The sequence below is a fragment of the Phoca vitulina genome, unplaced genomic scaffold (assembly GCF_004348235.1).
Source record: "Phoca vitulina isolate PV1807 unplaced genomic scaffold, GSC_HSeal_1.0 scaffold3, whole genome shotgun sequence".
In the NCBI taxonomy this organism is placed as follows: Eukaryota; Metazoa; Chordata; class Mammalia; order Carnivora; family Phocidae; genus Phoca; species Phoca vitulina.
In genome coordinates this window covers 56,252,912-56,270,462 of record NW_022589706.1, presented here as the reverse complement: position 1 = coordinate 56,270,462, position 17,551 = coordinate 56,252,912, and the positions used below count along the sequence as shown (strand labels likewise).

The 17,551-nt window shown below is 43.9% G+C and overlaps 2 protein-coding genes and 1 pseudogene across 8 annotated transcripts in view; all 3 read right to left on the bottom strand.

Moving 5' to 3' along the window:
* Positions 1–6,697, bottom strand: part of SEPTIN11 (septin 11) — an 88,243-nt gene extending 81,546 nt beyond the window's left edge. For 4 of the 7 annotated variants that reach the window (XM_032400581.1, XM_032400582.1, XM_032400587.1 and 1 more), the window contains exon 1: positions 6,538–6,696. In XM_032400581.1, coding sequence (XP_032256472.1) covers positions 6,538–6,564 — 27 coding nt within the window. In that variant the 5' untranslated portion in view covers positions 6,565–6,696. Of the gene's footprint in view, positions 1–6,537 lie in introns of all 7 variants that reach the window. The other 3 variants (XM_032400583.1, XM_032400584.1, XM_032400586.1) reach the window with 1 other exon arrangement.
* LOC116630063 lies at positions 1,153–5,589 on the bottom strand (annotated as a pseudogene).
* Positions 6,698–6,817: 120 nt separating the features above from the next.
* On the bottom strand, positions 6,818–17,268 carry LOC116630267 (nascent polypeptide-associated complex subunit alpha, muscle-specific form-like). The gene is made up of 2 exons (XM_032401109.1): positions 17,232–17,268; positions 6,818–7,825 (listed from the first exon to the last, which is right to left on the bottom strand). Exons 1-2 carry the CDS (start codon positions 17,266–17,268, stop codon positions 7,047–7,049), a joined length of 816 nt encoding a protein of 271 aa, XP_032257000.1. The 3' UTR covers positions 6,818–7,046.
* Between the last annotated feature and the right edge of the window lie 283 nt (positions 17,269–17,551).

Genomic DNA, 17,551 nt, shown 5'->3' with positions numbered 1-17,551 from the left:
ATTCTTAAGGGTGCAATTTGGTCATGAAAGGAATCAACTCTGCTATCCTTTTTCATTTCGCCTCTATTCTATTGAATCCTAAAGAATTCATACTCTACAGACTTTCAAGGTCTTCTATCAACCAATTCCAAGAATCTGGAGATTTCCTAAGTTGGGGCAAAGGGGTGCATAGGATATAAAATATTTTAAAAACTGGGTAGAGGGGCGCCTGGGTGGCTCAGTCCTTAAGTGTCTGCCTTTGGCTCAGGTCATGATCCCAGGGTCCTGGGATCGAGCCCCGCATCGGGCTCCCTGCTCCGCGGGAAGCCTGCTTCTTCCTCTCCCACTCCCCCTGCTTGTGTTCCCTCTCTCGCTGTCTCTGTCAAATAAATAAATAAAATCTTTAAAAAAAAAAAAAAAAACTGTGTAGAAAATATACACGTCTTCAATAATGCACTGCATGATCTGTTCTCCCCCCACCTGCCTAGACTCACATCTGTCCACTCCCCCTAACCCACCCTGAATGCTGATGTCATAGCTGGATTTTCTTAAGAGGCTCCACCTCACACCCAGAGCTTTGCACATGCTATTCCCTTGGCTTGGCACACTTTTCCACCTCACCTTTCTTACTCATCCTACTGCTTACTCATCCTTCCAAGAAATTTAAAGAGCAGCAGGGATGGCATCTCAAATACTCAACATCATAACTTCAGCACCTGCTAAGAGAAAGAATGGAAAAAATATCTGATGAAGCAGATGGATTAGGAAGCTAAGAATATTGTTGATATGTTTAGGTTGTTGGGGGTTGTTTTGTTTTTCAATTTCTAAGCTATCTGTATTATTGTGATTCTACCTCTATAAGAAAAAATTATGAAATCATAAATTCATCCCGAAGTAATGTTACTTAATTATCAAAACAAATAGGTACACTTTTTTTTGTTGTTGCAGACATAATTCCCTTATAATTAATACTTGCTAGAGAATGGAGTTTGACCTTACTTATAATTATATCAACATTCCCAGAGGCTGAACACCACAGGCATATGGGTGTATTATCACTACAAAATGTCTTTACTTCACAAGTAGTTTTAAATTTTAGCTATGAAGGTCAGTTACCAGAACCAAATTTGTTCTTAACAAGTAGAATTTTTACATCTATTCAATCAAAGAGTCTCTTACAACTTTCTGGGCTTATTCATTTGCAGATAGTAGAAACTGTAACTGGGTTCTTCACATCATGCATGCACATGTGATGCCCATCTTCATACGCTGTCCAATTTCTTTAGGATAAAAGGTGTGACTCATAGCAGGGCCACATAGATGAGGAAGCTCATGAGGTGGAGATCACATCCTCAACACATCTTCCCTTTCATCTCCTCAGGGTCCAGCACAAGGCCCTTTATTGGGAACATCTCAGCTTTGCTTTTCCAGCCTCCAGCTGCCAGCTCAGCTCTTCTCAGAGGCCTACACTTTATGTTGTGTTATATGTATTTTTATCACAATTTTTAAAATGCAAAAAAAAAAAAAGGAGGGGGGCATGAACAAAGCTTCTTCTTGTCGGGTACCAAAGACATTCTTTTTGGAGCATGAAGCCTTTTCAACCTCTTCACCTCAGCCTGCGCCCTCCATCAACACATCACACTCAATCCCACACAGTCATAGTTCAGCAGGGGGAGAGAATGCATCCACACAGGTCAGCTTCCTGAACCCTTTGACTTGAACAAGGCACTCACACTCACTGGCCTAGATCCTAAAAAAGATGGTTCTAATGCCTTGGTTCCAATTATATAAGGGTACAGACTCCTGATTTCTACCTCAGATCAGGCCTATGATGATGCAAATTTGATTTCATATCACCCAGGAAATTCTTTTTAGAAGCCTGTCTCTATCACCTTAGCCCAGGTATTGTTTTTATGTTTTACAGTGGTTGCATTGATGGGCTGCCAGCAGGCCTGAGTGGGTCAGAGGTGGTACTGTTTAGTTGAAGAGAGTTTTCTGTCAGTCTGGATTTAAAAAACAGCAACAACAACAACAAAAGGGGCTATCAATTAAATTGTTAAGTAGGTCTCCTTGGGGAACAGGATAGAAGCTTTAGATCTTCTGGGTCTTTGCTTAAATAATGGTTCTTCTTCACTGAGCCCAGTTAAGACAGGTCTAACTAGCACTATGAAAGACAGTTTTCAATAAATTATATAAAATCCAACAAAGCTCCTACCCACCCCACCCCCAATCAAGTTTAAGGTCCTATAAAGAGAAACACTGGCATAGAAAGTTCTGATTGTAGCCTGCCCCACACAGAGTCTAAACCCGAAGATCATTATCAGCTGTGGCATCATCAGTGGATATAAACACTAGGTCTTCTGGCAATCAATCAAAGTAGGACAACCAAATCATTCATTCCTTTGTCTGGATAAAAACACAGGGTGGCCCCTTTGAAAGCACTAAGCATCTGGTTCCTACATTATGTGAGTGTCCCAACAGACAGGGTCTACCAGGCACACAGTTTGGTTTCTAAGTTGCAGTTTACACGAGATAGGTTATGCTCACCTGTGTAAATCTCACACAGTCGATGAAAATACACTAACAGTCTAGGAGCTCTTATATCAGGATGGTGGGAAATGGGTAGTTTCGTTCTTTTAATCAATTCCATGGGTCTGTTTTTCATTGTCATGTAAACACATCATTTTTAAAGAAGATATCCTAAAAGATAAAATCTATAGCTTTCAAAAGATTTAAGGAGAGATTACTGTACCTCAAACACTTCCTTCATTCTTTAATAATTGCTTATAGAGCCTCAATGTGTATCATTTATACCACTTACTTAAGAGTTTTTTTTTTTAAACTCCCCCCTAGATGACAGCCCCTTTATCATTTAGATAGCCACCCCCTGGACATTTCTTAGCTCCATTAATCTTTCTCCAGGTAGAAAAGAGCCAGAGCCCTCCACACGGAGGGCTACAACCTCAAGATGTAACTGGCAATTTTATAACAAGGAAAAATAACATTTCATTGTCAGTCCCCACCCTCCTGCTGAAAACAGATCATATCTTCAGGAACTGTCTATGATTCCCAGAGAAGATCTTTACCTGCATCATAATTGTTGACTCAGCAATAGGCACATAATTTCTTTTCTCCCTAAATGGCTTACATACTCCACTGAAGCTCATCACTTTAATACACATGGACACTAAATCTCAGAAAATAAAAGCTCCAGGTAGAAAGAGAATTTTCTCTCTTGTCCACTGCTGTAACCCTGGCTCCTAGTACAGTACCTAGCATACAAGAGGTGCTCAATTAATAGTTTTACATGAGTGAATGAACTTGGCTTTCCATTTCTTTTGGCTCAACAGATAAAAGAACAATTAAATGTGTTTCTTGAAGGATATCATGGAAACTCTCCACAACCGGAAAAGTTTAAATACATACCTTCTGTTAGGGATAAAGTAGGAAATATTTCTACATTGGGAACAAGGCTGAACCAAATAACCTCTTTAAGTTCCTTTCACCTCCTCGACTCTGTAACTTGAACATCACACCTTAAGAGAGAGTGGATCAGCTATATAAAGCCTGATTCCCAGGTACAGCAAATTACCATGCTCTGTTTAAAATAAAAATAATAGCTGCCCTGGGACTTGGATGCAAAAATACTAACTCATTCAAAATGTGGACACATCCCTAGGGGAGAAATGCTCTTGCTAATCATTAGTTACATTCTGGGAACAGCAGATGCGCTTCAGGGTCTTCTCAGAGCCAAGCACCAAGACCATCCACGAGAAAATGGAGAAGCTAGGGGTTGAGATGAGAGCAGAAATAAACAGTATCATGCTAAACTGAAGCCTCTGTGTTTTCCAGCCAACAAATCCACTTAAGAAACATCTGAATTGAGCCTTAAGGTTTAAATGGTTATAACTGAATATAACCACTTCATAAGACAGAAAATACTGCATCTGACATAGAAGGACTTTTCTCCAGTAAAATCTCGTATTTACCTAGGACGTCACACGAAGACGTTCAAGTTTAAGAAAACCCAAAATTATGAGAGCAAATTATTCTAATTGAACTTTCCTTCAATCTGGATGGGAGAGGCAGTTTATAGGGAAAGGAGTCTGTTCATGTTTTCCTAAACAACTTAAAAAAAAAAAAAGTCTAATTCTATACGAGTAACTAGGGAAACTCCAAATCAATTTTGGAATGATTCCTTTCTCTCAACACACCCTTCCATTTGTTCAAATCAGAGAATAGATAAAGGAATAGGAGGGGCAGAGGATTCTAGAATGAAAGATGTAGTGTTGATCCCTTGGAGCTGGGTTTGGAGAAATATTCTGCCTTCACCGGAATTGTTTTGAAGACATAACTACAGGCACCACAGTTAAAACAAGAGCTGAATGAACAAAGTGAAACAATTCAACAATTCCTTGGAAATGTATGAAAAGACTTTTCAACTCTGTAGTCAACTCTTGATCACTCATACCACAACTCAGTCCCAAAAAAGTCTTGTTTTTAACTGTAATTTAATCTTAATTCCAGTGACAACAGGGAATGTGCAGAGAAAGCAGTTACCTCCTCTGTACACATACACTTTTAAAAATCTCCTCTATTATTTGAATAAGAGAGGTCTTACACAAGAATTCTGTGGGATTAAGCTCACATCTGGTTGGCAGACCTGGTGTTGGATATGATCATGGCCGCACAGCTAAATCTTAAATCCACATACTGTTCCCATTTAACTGACATATATGAACTAACTAATTTATAGAAAATGTGCAGCAAATTATTTATTCCACCTCCCCCAGGCCTCAAGAATGCACCGGCAATAGGCGTTACTGAACACTACCCCACCCCCCGAATTTGCATTCCTAGACGCTCCCCAATTATCTAAAGTAGATATTGTTATTTTAGTTATCGGAATCTGTGCCCTGGAAATAAGTATAGTGTGGGTACGGGGGAGAGAGGTGGGAGTAATTTAATCAGATAAACTTGACCTTTCTGGGCCTCAATTTCCTCACCAGCAAAATAAAGGGATTAGCACAGCCTATGTAAATTCCCTCTGTAACAACAATCCACGACCACTAATTATCAAGAGCACAACTTGTGTGCAAGAGGAGACCTGAATTCTTAAGAGTATGTCATTAAATATTAGGGTATCAAACGCTTAAAAGACGCACAGTTACACTTCAATATGACCACAGTACATTGTGACTGTGGAGAACGTCTTTGAAAACACCTCGGCAGCAGAGCCACCAAACCGCGTTAGAACAAGCAGAGGGTCCCCGCGAACTTCCCCGGGCGAGGTGGGGGCAGGGGCGGCAAAAGGCGCCAGTATCTGGAGAGGACTTAGAGGAAGACCTGGGAGTCAGGGCACAGCCTTGCATTCCCGGGACTTCAGAGCCTCCAGTATCTCTGTAAGACTTTCATGCCTAACTACAAGACCTCTGAAGCCACCACCTGCAGCTACCCAGTTGTGGCAAGGAGATGAGAAAAGGAAAAGGGGACGGTAGAGCGGGAAAAACCTCGCTAGAGGCGCCCCCAATACCAGCGGTGAGAAAGTGGACTTTGAACATCGACAAAGAAATGGAGAAAGAGAAAGAGGACTCCGCCTTTCCCACCCGGCTCTGCTCCTTTCAGTAAAAAGGAACCGCCGCCGCCCCTTCCCCCCCCCCCCCCGCCCGCATTTCACTCGGGGATGCGGAGCACCGACTGAGACCGCACCCTCAAAGTCCGGCTCCAAGTCGCGAACTGTCTTGCACCCCAGAAGGCGCGGCCCCTGTCCGGCCCGCGAACTCGGGGCGGGGGCATCCCCTCGATCCGAGCCGCCGGGCACCCGGGTCTCCACGCACCCGCCCTCCCTTCCTCGTCCTCGCGCCCCCGCCTCCTCGGTTCGCCACCCCTGGTCTTCCAACCGAAGAGCATTTTAATACTTCCACCCACCACGACAAGGGGGCCTTGTGAAAACTTTGTGTGTGTATCTAGGGCTTTTGTCCACATCCTGGGCAGGGCCGGGTCAGCCGGGTGGGTGCCTGGGGGCGTCCGAGATCTCACAATGCACTGGGGAAGCCACCATGGAAATCCCACCCTTTTATTTTTCACCCGCTTCTACAGCCGTGTGACAGCGCGCTCGGGCGAACAATTCCCATGCCCTGGTAGCCCCCTCGGCGAGGGGGAGCCGGGAGGAAACCCCCGCTCTCGGCGCCTGTTTCGACTGTCACGAGAGGAAAGGTGTGCTCGCGGAGAGGGAGGCAGGCAGGCGAGAAACACCATGGCTAAAAGAATCCCTTTAAAGGGAAAATAGGAAAGGGGTCCTTTCTCTCCCACATCTCCGGAACCGGGGCGCGACTAGGCGATACACTGTTGCATCACGTAGTAGACCAGCCAGCCTCTGGTCTCCTAGCCCTCCCCTCAGCTCTAGACTCGCGCCCAATCTCATGCACCCACCCACAGCCGCCACCATCCCGAGCCCCCGCCCGGGCCCCCGTATTCCTCGCCGGCACCCGCCCGAAAGCGGGGACCACCCAGCGCCGGAGGAGCCGCCCGCAAGGAAAGCGAGGCCCCAGCACTCACAGACGGTCTCCCCACGGCCACGGCCATCGCGGCTGCAGCTCCGACTCCGGCTGCGCCTGGGCGCTCTACGCCAACACTGGCTGTCGCTCCGGCTCCGGCTCGCCTCCCCCGCGCCTCCCTCGCGGCTGCGCTCTGCTAGCACCCGGCTACCGCTCGCAGCCAGCAGCATCTGCTCCCCCCACGCCGCCGCCCCTCCCGCTTTATTAGAGCAACATGGCCACCCGCCTGGAAGGGACCATTTGCTTCCCTAGGAAGGGGTGTGAGTCTGCGCGCCGGGGCTGAGGCTGTGGGAGGGGGGATGACGCGCGGGCCTCCAGTCGGGGTCAGCCGGCCCAAGCCGCCGGGCTCGTCCTCCGCGAAAGCAGCCGTGGGCCCCCAGACGACCCTCTCTGGTGCCACCGAGACTCCCCCAGCCTGTACTCTGGCCGCCACCCCCCACTCCACCACGTGCTGGAGTCCGAGTAAAATCCTGGGCGCGGAGGTCCCAGCCTCGGGTCCCGCCACGCGCTTCACGTTGCGGACAGCTGGCGAGGCTGCGGAGAGGTTGAAGGGACAGTGGGGCAAGACAGGTCCGCGGGGACATCATCTCGCGGAAAGTTAGCCCAGGGCAGGCACGCTTCACCCGGAGGAACCGGTTTGGAAGGGCTGCGGGCCACCAGGGAGAGCGGTGGGCGACGGAGGTGGGGCCGGGCAGACCCTCCCCCATCCCCCCAGGGAAGCGTGGCCCTTCCTCGGTTCTTCTCTTCATAAGGGAGAGACCAAAAGGCAGGCCGCTGGAAGCTGTCGCCGTAGCGTGCGGCGGGGTGGGGGATCACAGTGGAGAGGAAGAGGCCATAGTAGTCGCTGCTGCGGACAACCCGACCGCTGCCGGCTGGAGAGGAAGAAAAGAACGCCCCCGCTGGAGAATTAACGCAGCTGTTGGCCGCCCTAGAGCGTGGGGCCGAGGTCTTCCCCGGGTGTAACGAGAGCTCGTTGGTCACACGTGGGGGCTCAGCCGACCTTCTCTGATTGCTGGAGACAGACCCGCAGACGCGGAGGCGCGCGGGCGGGATTGCGGCTGGGGGCGCGGCGACCGCGCCAGGCGGGGGCGACTCCGGGCGCGTGGGGCTGGAAATCTCGGCTGTGGGGAAGGACTTTTGCAGCAGATACTGGGGCGTTACTGCATGTCTGTGTGGCGAGCAGAATGGCAGGGTCCTGGCGCGTGCTGGGTGGCGAGGTGTGCCGGAGGTGCTGTAGATTCCCGCGGCCCCTCGTGGAGCGGGAGGGGCGGCCCGCGGGGACAAGGTGACTGAAGATAGCAGCGGGTCGGGGGTGGGGAGCCAGTTGGATGGGAGCGCGGGGAAATGTGGTGAGGCGGTGAAGCGCCGTGATCAGCCCACGCGATTACGCCCTCAGGGAAAACCTGGGCCTATTGAATTAGGTGAAAGACAAACCGCCTCTTGAGATTGAGGCGCCTCAGAGTCTGACCCAAGACCAAGCGCCCAGGTTTCTCCCGGCCTTGCGTCTGCTTCTCTGTCCCCAGTGGGCCGCAGGATCCGAACGCGCCGCCTTTGGCTAAGGCTGAGTGGGCTCCGGGCGAGGGTTCGGCTGCTGCGAAGCAGACGCTGGGTCGCCGGCGGAAGGGTTGAGGGGCTCCGGCTGAGAATCCGGTGAAAGTACTCTCGTGAAAGAAAGATGCGGGTCTCTGAATGGGGACCTGTGCGGTGTGTGGGCGGGCCCAGCCTTGCAGAGCACGAACCTCATCAGTTTCGACCAGTATCTGCCCCCGCTAGACTTCAAATTTGAAGACGAGGACCAACATTTATGTCAAGACTACACAAGGCATTAAGTGTTGAATTAAGATTGTGGATGGGTGGTAGGCAAAGGGAAGGGGAAGAGAGATATACTTTGATCTGCTGCTCTCTGTATATGGCCATTTTGTTCCTTCTCCCTTAGGGAGGGTGAGACCACAGCACTGCCTACGGACAGGAGGTCTCATGTAAACCCTGTGAAAACACCGCTCCTCACGTTGCCAACCGGATGAAAGGGCAATGGGAGACCAGCTCTCCATTTTGTGTTCTTTTGACCAGACCCGATGGCAGGATTTAATTCATTTTTTTTTTACTTTTATTTAAGTCCTTGGTTTGTAAATGTTTATGTTGAAAACCTCTGATGAGATTAGAAGAATATGAACTCCCTGCTTTTGTGGGTAGGTTAGTTTACTCTCATCACAAAAGCCTAAAGTCACTTATTTCAAACATCTCATCTGTTTGAGGAAAACCTTTTAGGACAAAATCATCAAAATTTACCCCACTTCGGCCTGAGTTTTTTCACTGACAAGTAGCGATGCCTTAAATTCCCTCCTCCTTGTTTTTTATTTGTTTATTTTGGCAGGTAGGCATAAATATATTTAATAAAAATACAATTTAATTACTTTTGGCCAAGGAAGGCTAGTTCAGAATGTCATTTCTCATTATGAAGTTATTTAAATATCATTCTACAACCAGACTACCTAGGTTCAAAAATCCTGGCTTTAGGGATGCCTGGGTGGCTCAGTCGGTTAAGCATCTGCCTTCCGATCAGGTCATGATCCTCGCCTCCTGGGATTGAGCCCCTTATCCCCCATCCAGCTCCTTGCTCAGCGGGGAGCCTGCTTCTCCCTTTCCCTATGCTCCTCCCCCTGCTTGTGCTATCTCTGTGTGTCAAATAAATACATAAAATCTTAAAAAAAAAAATCCTGGCGTTACCACTTCATAACTATGTGACCTTGGGCAAGTTACTAACCTTTCAGCACTTTAATTTTCTCATCTTAAAATCTGTTTAATGATAGTTCCTCCCTAGTAGAGTTGATAAGGGATTAGATTACCTTTTTAGACTACCTCTGTGCCCAGCACTGTGGTAGAAACTAAAAAAAATTGTTTTTTTATTTTGGGTTTCTAGATTTATTTTTGTTTATTTTTTATTTTATCATGTTAATCACCATACATTACATCATTAGTTTTTGATGTAGTGATTCATTGTTTGCACGTAACACCCAGTGCTCCAGTCAATACCTGCCCTCCTTAATACCCACCACTAGGCTAACCCACCCCCCCACCACCCTCCCCTCTAGAACCCTCAGTTCGTTCCTCAGAGTCCATAGTCTCTCATGGTTCATCTCCCTCTCCGATTCCCCCCTTCATTTTTCCCTTCCTACTATCTTCTTCTTTTTTTTTTTTAACATATATATAATGTATTATTTGTTTCAGAGGTACAAGTCTGTGATTCATCAGTCTTACACAATTCACAGCGCTCACCATGGCACATACCCTCCCCAATGTCTATCACCCAGCCACCCCATCCCTCCCACCCCCCAGCACTCCAGCAACCCTGCTTGTTTCCTGAGATTAAGAAACTAAAAATTTTTAAATGCAGGTGCCTCTCTGACTCTTAACCAGTGTGCACAGTCTGCTGAGAGACGGATGTTTAAACAACTCTGATAGAGAAGACAAATCCTACAAAAGATATATGAATTATGGGATTTTAAAGTATAGCAAAAGGACCTATTCACTCTGCCTGTCAGCAGAACAGGAAAGGCTTCACCAAGGAGGTGGAACAGGAAAGCAAGCAAGGAAGACATTGTACTTTGTTCCTTTAGCCCTAGGAGTTGTAACGGCTTCTTAATGTTATGAGTTTTGGGGCGCCTTGCCATCTCTTATTTGTCCCTCTAACTTCTTCAGTGCTTCTCAAATTTTAGTACCTATGAACCACTTAGGGATCCTGTGTAAATGTAGATTCTAAGTCACTAGGTCGGGCTGGGGCCTGAGAGTCTCGGGTTCTATCTGGCTCCCAGGTAATGCTGACACTGCCGTTCTGGTAATCATACTAGACTGGCAAAGGTTTACAGTTGGGAAGCAGTACCTTTAAGTTTCTTCATTTGAAAAATCTGCATTAAATCCTTTTTTCCACGAAGAACTTGACAGAGATAGATGGAAACACAAAAAAAATTGAAATTGTCATTCATGAGCTCAATCTCTTTCCCTATCGTTAAAACATTTGTTTAAAAATTCATTTGAGGGGCACCTGGCTGGCTCAGTCGGTAGAGCCTCAGACTCTTGGTCTCAGGGTTGTAAGTTTGAGCCCCACAATGAGTGTAGAGATTATTAAAAAAAAAAAATTCATTCTAGACCTTGTAAATTTACCAGTAATCTTCAAACTCTCTCTTGCTTTTTACACTCTTTGAAAATTAGGACAATATTTGTCCCTCTTTAATCTTTTGGCATTTCCTATTTTTCTCTGGCTTCCCAAAGCTGACTAGTATTGCTTCTACAGTCACTTAAGCAAATTTTTCATGGATAATTCCTTTAGGCCTAGAGAGTTTAACTCACTTAAAATGGTTGCTCATTTACCACACTGGATTTCAGTAGCCTTTTAGTCATTAAAATAAGTTATTTTTAATGAAAAATTATTTTCTTTGAAAGAGGAGACAAAAGTAGAGCGGTCTTGCCCCCCCCTTTTTTTTGTCGTTTGATAGCATCAGCACCCAAAAAGTGGCTTTCATCCTTTCTTGTTCACTCTCTTGTGGCAAGCATTACTTGAAAAACGGGGAAAAAAATTCTGAAAATTTCTTGGTATTCTTTTTAAAAGCAAAAATTATCTAAGCCTACAAGAAAGTATCAGTCCTTGTGCTATTCTTTAATACATGCTCTTTTAATATCTGATCTTGTTAAGAAACACCCTGTGAAATGACATGCTCCCTGGAATATGAGGACTTGGACTCTGGCCACTCCCTTTGGCAGCCAGCCCTGGAGTGGGGTCAGTCCCCTGATTCTGGTACCTCTAATTATCAGATAATTCTTTCTCCCTGTAGCCAGTCATTGTGATGCCAGTTATTATTTCTCTTTGTGAGCCTGAAAAAAGGTACGTAGTTGAAGTCCCTCTGACTACTAGATATTGCCACTGGGAAGAGAATCATATATATACATCTATATATTCTGACAGCAATATCACTTCTATATTCTCATCTTTAGTCTCAACCTATTCGCTAGCTACCATTCTACCATTATCAATTTCCACCACCTGAATAATTCTAGTGCATGGGGTTACTCTGCACCTGCATTTCTTATCTTGTAAACTTGTCCCTTTTGAATGAGGTAATACTTCCTTTACTTATTTCAATAAGTTCCTTGCAACTTCATCTACCAATATCTATTGGATTGTGTTCATTTCCTTCTGTTAATTTTTCCAAGTTCAATTTGCTTTGCCACTAATTCTCCCTTTCCAACCTGACTTCAAAAGTCACAAGCACTATATTTCAAGTTTCTTCTGTTTCATTTAGTCCACCTGGATCAACAGAGATCATAAAATAGAGATACGTTTATCAAAATATGCACAAGCTTTGTACTCTAAAAACTATATAACACTGCTGAGAGAAATTAAAGGAAACCTGAATTGAGAGCTATACCATGTTCATGGATTAGATGACTCAATATTTTTAAGATGTAATTCTTCCCAAATCAATCTATAGATTCAGTGTAATCCCAGTTGAAATCCCAGGGAGCTTTTGTAATAGAAATTGACAACCTAATTCTAAAATTTAATGCAGAAACACAAAAGACCCATGATAGTTAAAATAATTTTGAAAAAGAACAAAGTTCTTTTAAACTACTTGATTTCAAGGCTTACTAAAAAGCTACAGTTATCAAGACATTGTTGAATTGAGCAAAGTACAGTCATATAGTCCTTTGAAAGAGCACAGAGAATCCAAATATAGACCCACACATGTATGGTAGGGAGGATTGACTTGAAAAGGGCACAAGAGGAATTTCTGGAGCAATGAAAATGTTCTATGATTGTGATAGTGATTATATGGGTGAATTAATTTGTCAAAGCTCATTGATCTGTATACTTAGAATGTGTATGTATTATTGTATATCAATTATATATCAATAAATTTATTTTTAAAATTACTGTACCGATGTAGTTACTTTTATTTCAAAAACTCTAAGAGCAGGTCTCTTTCTCTAAAAGTAATCACATATCATCAAACTTCTATTTAGACTTACTGAATGCTTACTCTGTCAGGCATCATGCAAGGTATTTTGCATGCATATCTCATTTAATCATCACAACAACTCTGATATCTCCCTATTTTACAGATGAGGATAGTGAAGCACAGAGACAGATAATTGTTCAGTGTCCAATCATCATTGTGACACTAGTAAGCATCAGAGTCAGGATTCAAATTCGGGTTTGTTAGACTCAGTCATCCACATCCTTCATCATCATGCTGCGTCTCTCCTTAGCACTTACATCATTCTTAATGCAGCTCTTTGGCGTTTTATTAAAATACTAACACAAGCTTTATCATTTGAAGGTGAATCTTTAGATATGAACAGACAGCTAATCAAGCAAACCAATTTTGATTCTTATTGAGTGTATGTTTGGCACAATGTGGAACACAGGAGGCACTCAACATACATTTGCTATTACTGTTGTTGTTCTGTTAAATTATTTTATCTGACCCCTGGGGTTCTCTTCCTTCCTGCCGCCACTATCATACTGACACCCAGGGTCTGCTAATCCCATTTAACACTCTGGCCTCAGTCTAGCCAAAAACTCTCCTATTTCCCCCTTGGCCCAACAGAAATTGGCTGGAACTTAAAAAAAGGCTTTAATGCTAGTGAAGTACAAAAGGCAAATAAGCAAAGTGTATAATTAGGATAAAAACCACGTGGCTTACAAAATATATGTTCTTACCATTTATCAAACATTTACCAATAATGTCCTACACAAAAAAGCAAAATGTAAGACAGTGTGTATACTATATGCTACCATTTCTCTAAAAAGAGGCTAGAAAGAGAAGGGCTTCTAAAAAGGAACATGCATAGAATATCTTTAGAAGGATGCACAGGAAACTGGCAATAGTGTTTGCCTCTGTGAAAGGGCATGCAGGGCAGGTGTGGGCCAAGGTAATAAACACTGGGTGTGGGGTGCCTGGGTGGCTCAGTTGTTGGGCGTCTGCCTTCGGCTCAGGTCATGGTCCCAGGCTCCTGGGATCGAGGCCCACATCGGGCTCTCTGCTCCGCGGGAGGCCTGCTTCTCCCTCTTCCACTCCCCTTGCTTGTGTTCCCTCTCTCGCTGTGTGTCTTTCTCTGTCAAATAAATAAAATCTTTAAAAATATACATATAAATAAACACTGGGTGACTCAACCATATCCATTTTATTCAAATGCATTTGGAAAACTGACTTTTTCTCCGGAGAGGAGATTGGTATAAAAATGGTTCCATTCTCTTGACAGTAACGTGTTATGGGTGACCCAATTCTGTGTAATGAAATGAAAGGAGAGGTTTGTTGGAAGTTTCTCAGGTTTATGCTTTCTCACTCTTATGAGAAATCCGCAGCAGGTCAGCTTTTCTCTCTCCTATTGGATGCAAACAAGGAAGCATGAGGCCCAAGTGTTTTCATTTTACAACTATGAAAGAAATTCAGCCTTAGGCTAAAGCCCATGGACTAGAGAGCAGAGTAGAAAGACAGACAAATCTGGGTTCTTAACAATATTGTTAAGCTGCTAAATCAACTAACTCTGAACCCTGTCTCCCACCTCTTTGATAAGTGAACTAATGTATTTCCCTATCCTCTAAGCCAGTTTTAGTCAGGTGTCAAGTTTCTGCTACTTGCAGCTGAAAACAAAGCAGATAGAGACATTTTTCCTTTGATATACTTGCTGTATTTTGCTTTTTTAATCATGTGCACATACATCTGTTTTAAAGGATTTTAAGAGTTCCTTGTGTTCCAGGCTTTGGAAAATAGAGAGCATTCAAGAAAAATTCCCTTTAATCGTAAGGATTTTTTTCTCAAGATGTAATTTTTTTTCAAGATTTTATCTTTAAGTAATCTCTACACCCAACATGGGGCTCAAAGCTACACCCATGAGATCAAGAGTTGCATGCTCCATCAACTGAGCCAGGGAGCCAGGCGCCCCTCAAGATGTAGTTTCTTAAGTGACTTGCTTCTTTCCTCTAACGAGCTCAACTATCTCAACTCCTTTACAAGGAACCTGTGGATTTACTCTTTACAGAGTTAATATAGTTTGAAACTGACATATTTATATGTCAAAATAGGTAAATATTGGCAATTTCACAGTACAAATTACTAACTAGAGGCTCACATAGAAGAAATTATATGCATATTAGTACCGAGGGCATCAGTACCCCCCTGCCAATGCCCCAAATATTCTGGCCATCTATGAACTTTCCCCTTGGGTTTTCCCCAGTTGCTGGCAATCTGCATCATTCCTATTCCTACACCACAGAATTGATGAGAAAGGTAAGAGCCCTGCAGATCAAATCACTATACATTTGTGCCATCTACACCTGTGTTTTGTTTTTTCTATTGCCTGACATTTCCTCTAGCAGCTATTCCATGCTTCTAATTTATAGAGAAAACCAAATATTCCCAGCACAAGTGCTTGTATACCCCCTCACGCACAACTGGTCACATGTATCTGTGGCCCTCAGCACCCTCCTCTTTTCCAGTGACGCTGCCCTCAAACCCTGTCCTCTCAATGGTCTGGTGTTGAAGCAGAAGACAAAACAAAAAGATGCTAATATATTATGATATCGAATATTGGTTAGCTATTACTGTATAACAAATTACCCCAGAGTGTAGTGACTTAATAAGCAGTGATTATCTCATGGTTTCTGTGGGTCAGGAAATCAGAAGCAGCCTATCTGGGTGATTCTGGGCTCAGGGTCTCTTGATGACATTGCAGTCACAGTGTTGAGGCTACAGTCATTTGAAGGTTGACAGGCGTAGAGGATCTGCTTCCAAGGTGATTCACTCCAATGCGGGCAAATTGACACCAGTTGTTGGTAAGAGGACTCAGTTCTTCACCCTACAGACTTCACCATAGGGCTGATTGAGCGTTCTTATGACATACATGGCAACTCACCTTCCCAAAATGAAGTAATCCAAAACAGACAAAAGGGCAAGGTGGAAGTCATGAGATCTTTTACGACCTAGCTTTCAAAAATCACACTGGATCATTTCTGCAACATCCTACTGATTATCAAATTATCTCTATTCAATGTCAGAGGTGACTACACAGGGGCGTGAATAGCAAGAAGCAAGACTCACAGGACACCTGGGTGGCTCAGTCGGTTAAGCGTCTGCCTTCAGCTCAGGTCATGATCCCAGGGTCCTGGGATCGAGTCCCGCATCGGGCTCCCTGCTTGGCAGGGAGTCTGATTCTCCCTCTGCTGCTCCCCCTGCTTGTGTGCTCTCTCTCTCTCTCTCTCTCTGACAAATAAATAAAATAAAATATTTTTTTAAAAAAAAGCAAGACTCACTAGAGACCATCTTGAAACCCGACCACTATGCGTAGCTATTATTTTCTCCCTTTTACAGATGAAAAAACTGATGCTTGTAGAGTATACCTATGGGATATGTCACATCTTTGGGATATCCAGTATCTGTGGGGTATGTCAAAGGAAGTGGCAGAGACTGATGGGAAGCCAGGACAATCTAACTCTTCAATCCATGCCTTTCTGCTGTTACCCTGCCTCTAACGTGGTGGCATACTACACTGGAATGACTTTGAATTGTTACGTCATTGTTAAATTATTTTTAATTTTTCTGGAATAGCCATATTTTATAATTTTTCATTTTTCTTATAAGGCTGTGCATATGGTAGACATTCAGTAGTTAGTTATTCATTCATTCAATAAATTAACTTTTAAAAATGGAAGAGCTAACACCCTTACAAAGGTTTGATGTGGCTACTGTGCATGCCGAATTGATATTCCAGTTTCAGTGGGAGCAAATTATATTAATAATAATAAAGGGAGCTAGAAGAGTGGTCAGGTATGCATCAAATTGGACCTAGCAGAGGTGACTGGGCAGAAAAAAAGGGGCCAAGTCCATTTATTCTTTTTAGGGTCAATCCCAAACTGGATGGTGATCACCTCTCTCTCTCTCTGATCCTTCTTATCAACATCCTCCCCAGTCAGATGAAACCAGTGTAATAAACTCTTTCTCTGGTCTTCTGCAATAACAGGGTTTATATTCGTGACTGGATTAAAAACTTCTTTTAACTTTTATTTTGTTTAGATAAATTATATACGTGTGCATGTTTGTGTGTTTATTATTTATATATAAGAATATTAGAATCTTTTTTTAAGATTTTATTTATTTGAGAGAGAGTGCATGAGATACAGAGAGAGAGAGAGCACAAGTAGGGGGAAGAGCAGAGGCAGAGGGAGAAGCAGACTCCCTGCTGAGCAGGGAGTCTGAAATAGGGCTCAAACCCAGGACCCTGAGATCATGACCTGAGCTGAAGGCAGATGCTTAACCAACTGAGCCACCGGGCCGCCCCTATATTTCATTTTTACAAGTAACTCTGGGGTCAACAGCCTACCATGTACACCTTTCACTGCTTATTTAAATATTTTCTTAGAATAAATTCCTGGAAGTGGGATTGGTAGATATTGTAAGGACTTGAGAAAAATCTTCATCTTTAGCTACCTCTCTCTAACTGCCCTCAGTACTTTGTAATAACTCCCTCCACATTTCAGTGTCTCAAACTTTCTTTGTTTTTCCCTTTAACATACCCCATCATTGGTTTTTGTTTTTGTTTTTAGGTGTATTTTGTTTTGTTTTGTTGGTTTTTTGTTTGTTTGTTTGTTTGTTTTAGCACTTTCTTACTTTCCGGCAGTACAAAATGCTTCAGGCTTACCTTGTATATTCCCTTCCCCAGTCCTAGAATCTGCCATTTCCCTAATGGGCTCTGGTTCCTTTTACTGGAGAATGGTTTTAGAAACTGAGATCTGGGCACTAGGTGTGCTCATTGCTAACTGGGGTGTGGTTGCTTCTAGGCGCTCTTAGCTGTCAGAGTAAGGAAATATGTGTGTCTACTAACCTGTATTTTGGCATCTATCTACAAATATTTCCTTATGTAGCGATTTGTATCTATATGAAGATAAACAGTTCATACTGATGTCTCCAACTCAAATCCATTAGTCCATAGAACATTCTAGCCTTCTTCCTTGTTTGTCA

What these genes read in the sequence shown, in the direction of transcription:
- LOC116630267 (XM_032401109.1), bottom strand. Translation starts at nt 17,268, where the DNA reads ATGGCAGATTCTAGGACTGGGGAAGGGAATATACAAG. An exon ending in TGGGGAAGGGAATATACAAG is followed by an intron (nt 7,826 to 17,231) that starts GTAAGCCTGAAG and finishes TGCTATCTTCAG; the next exon opens with TCACCTTGTCCCCGCGGGCC.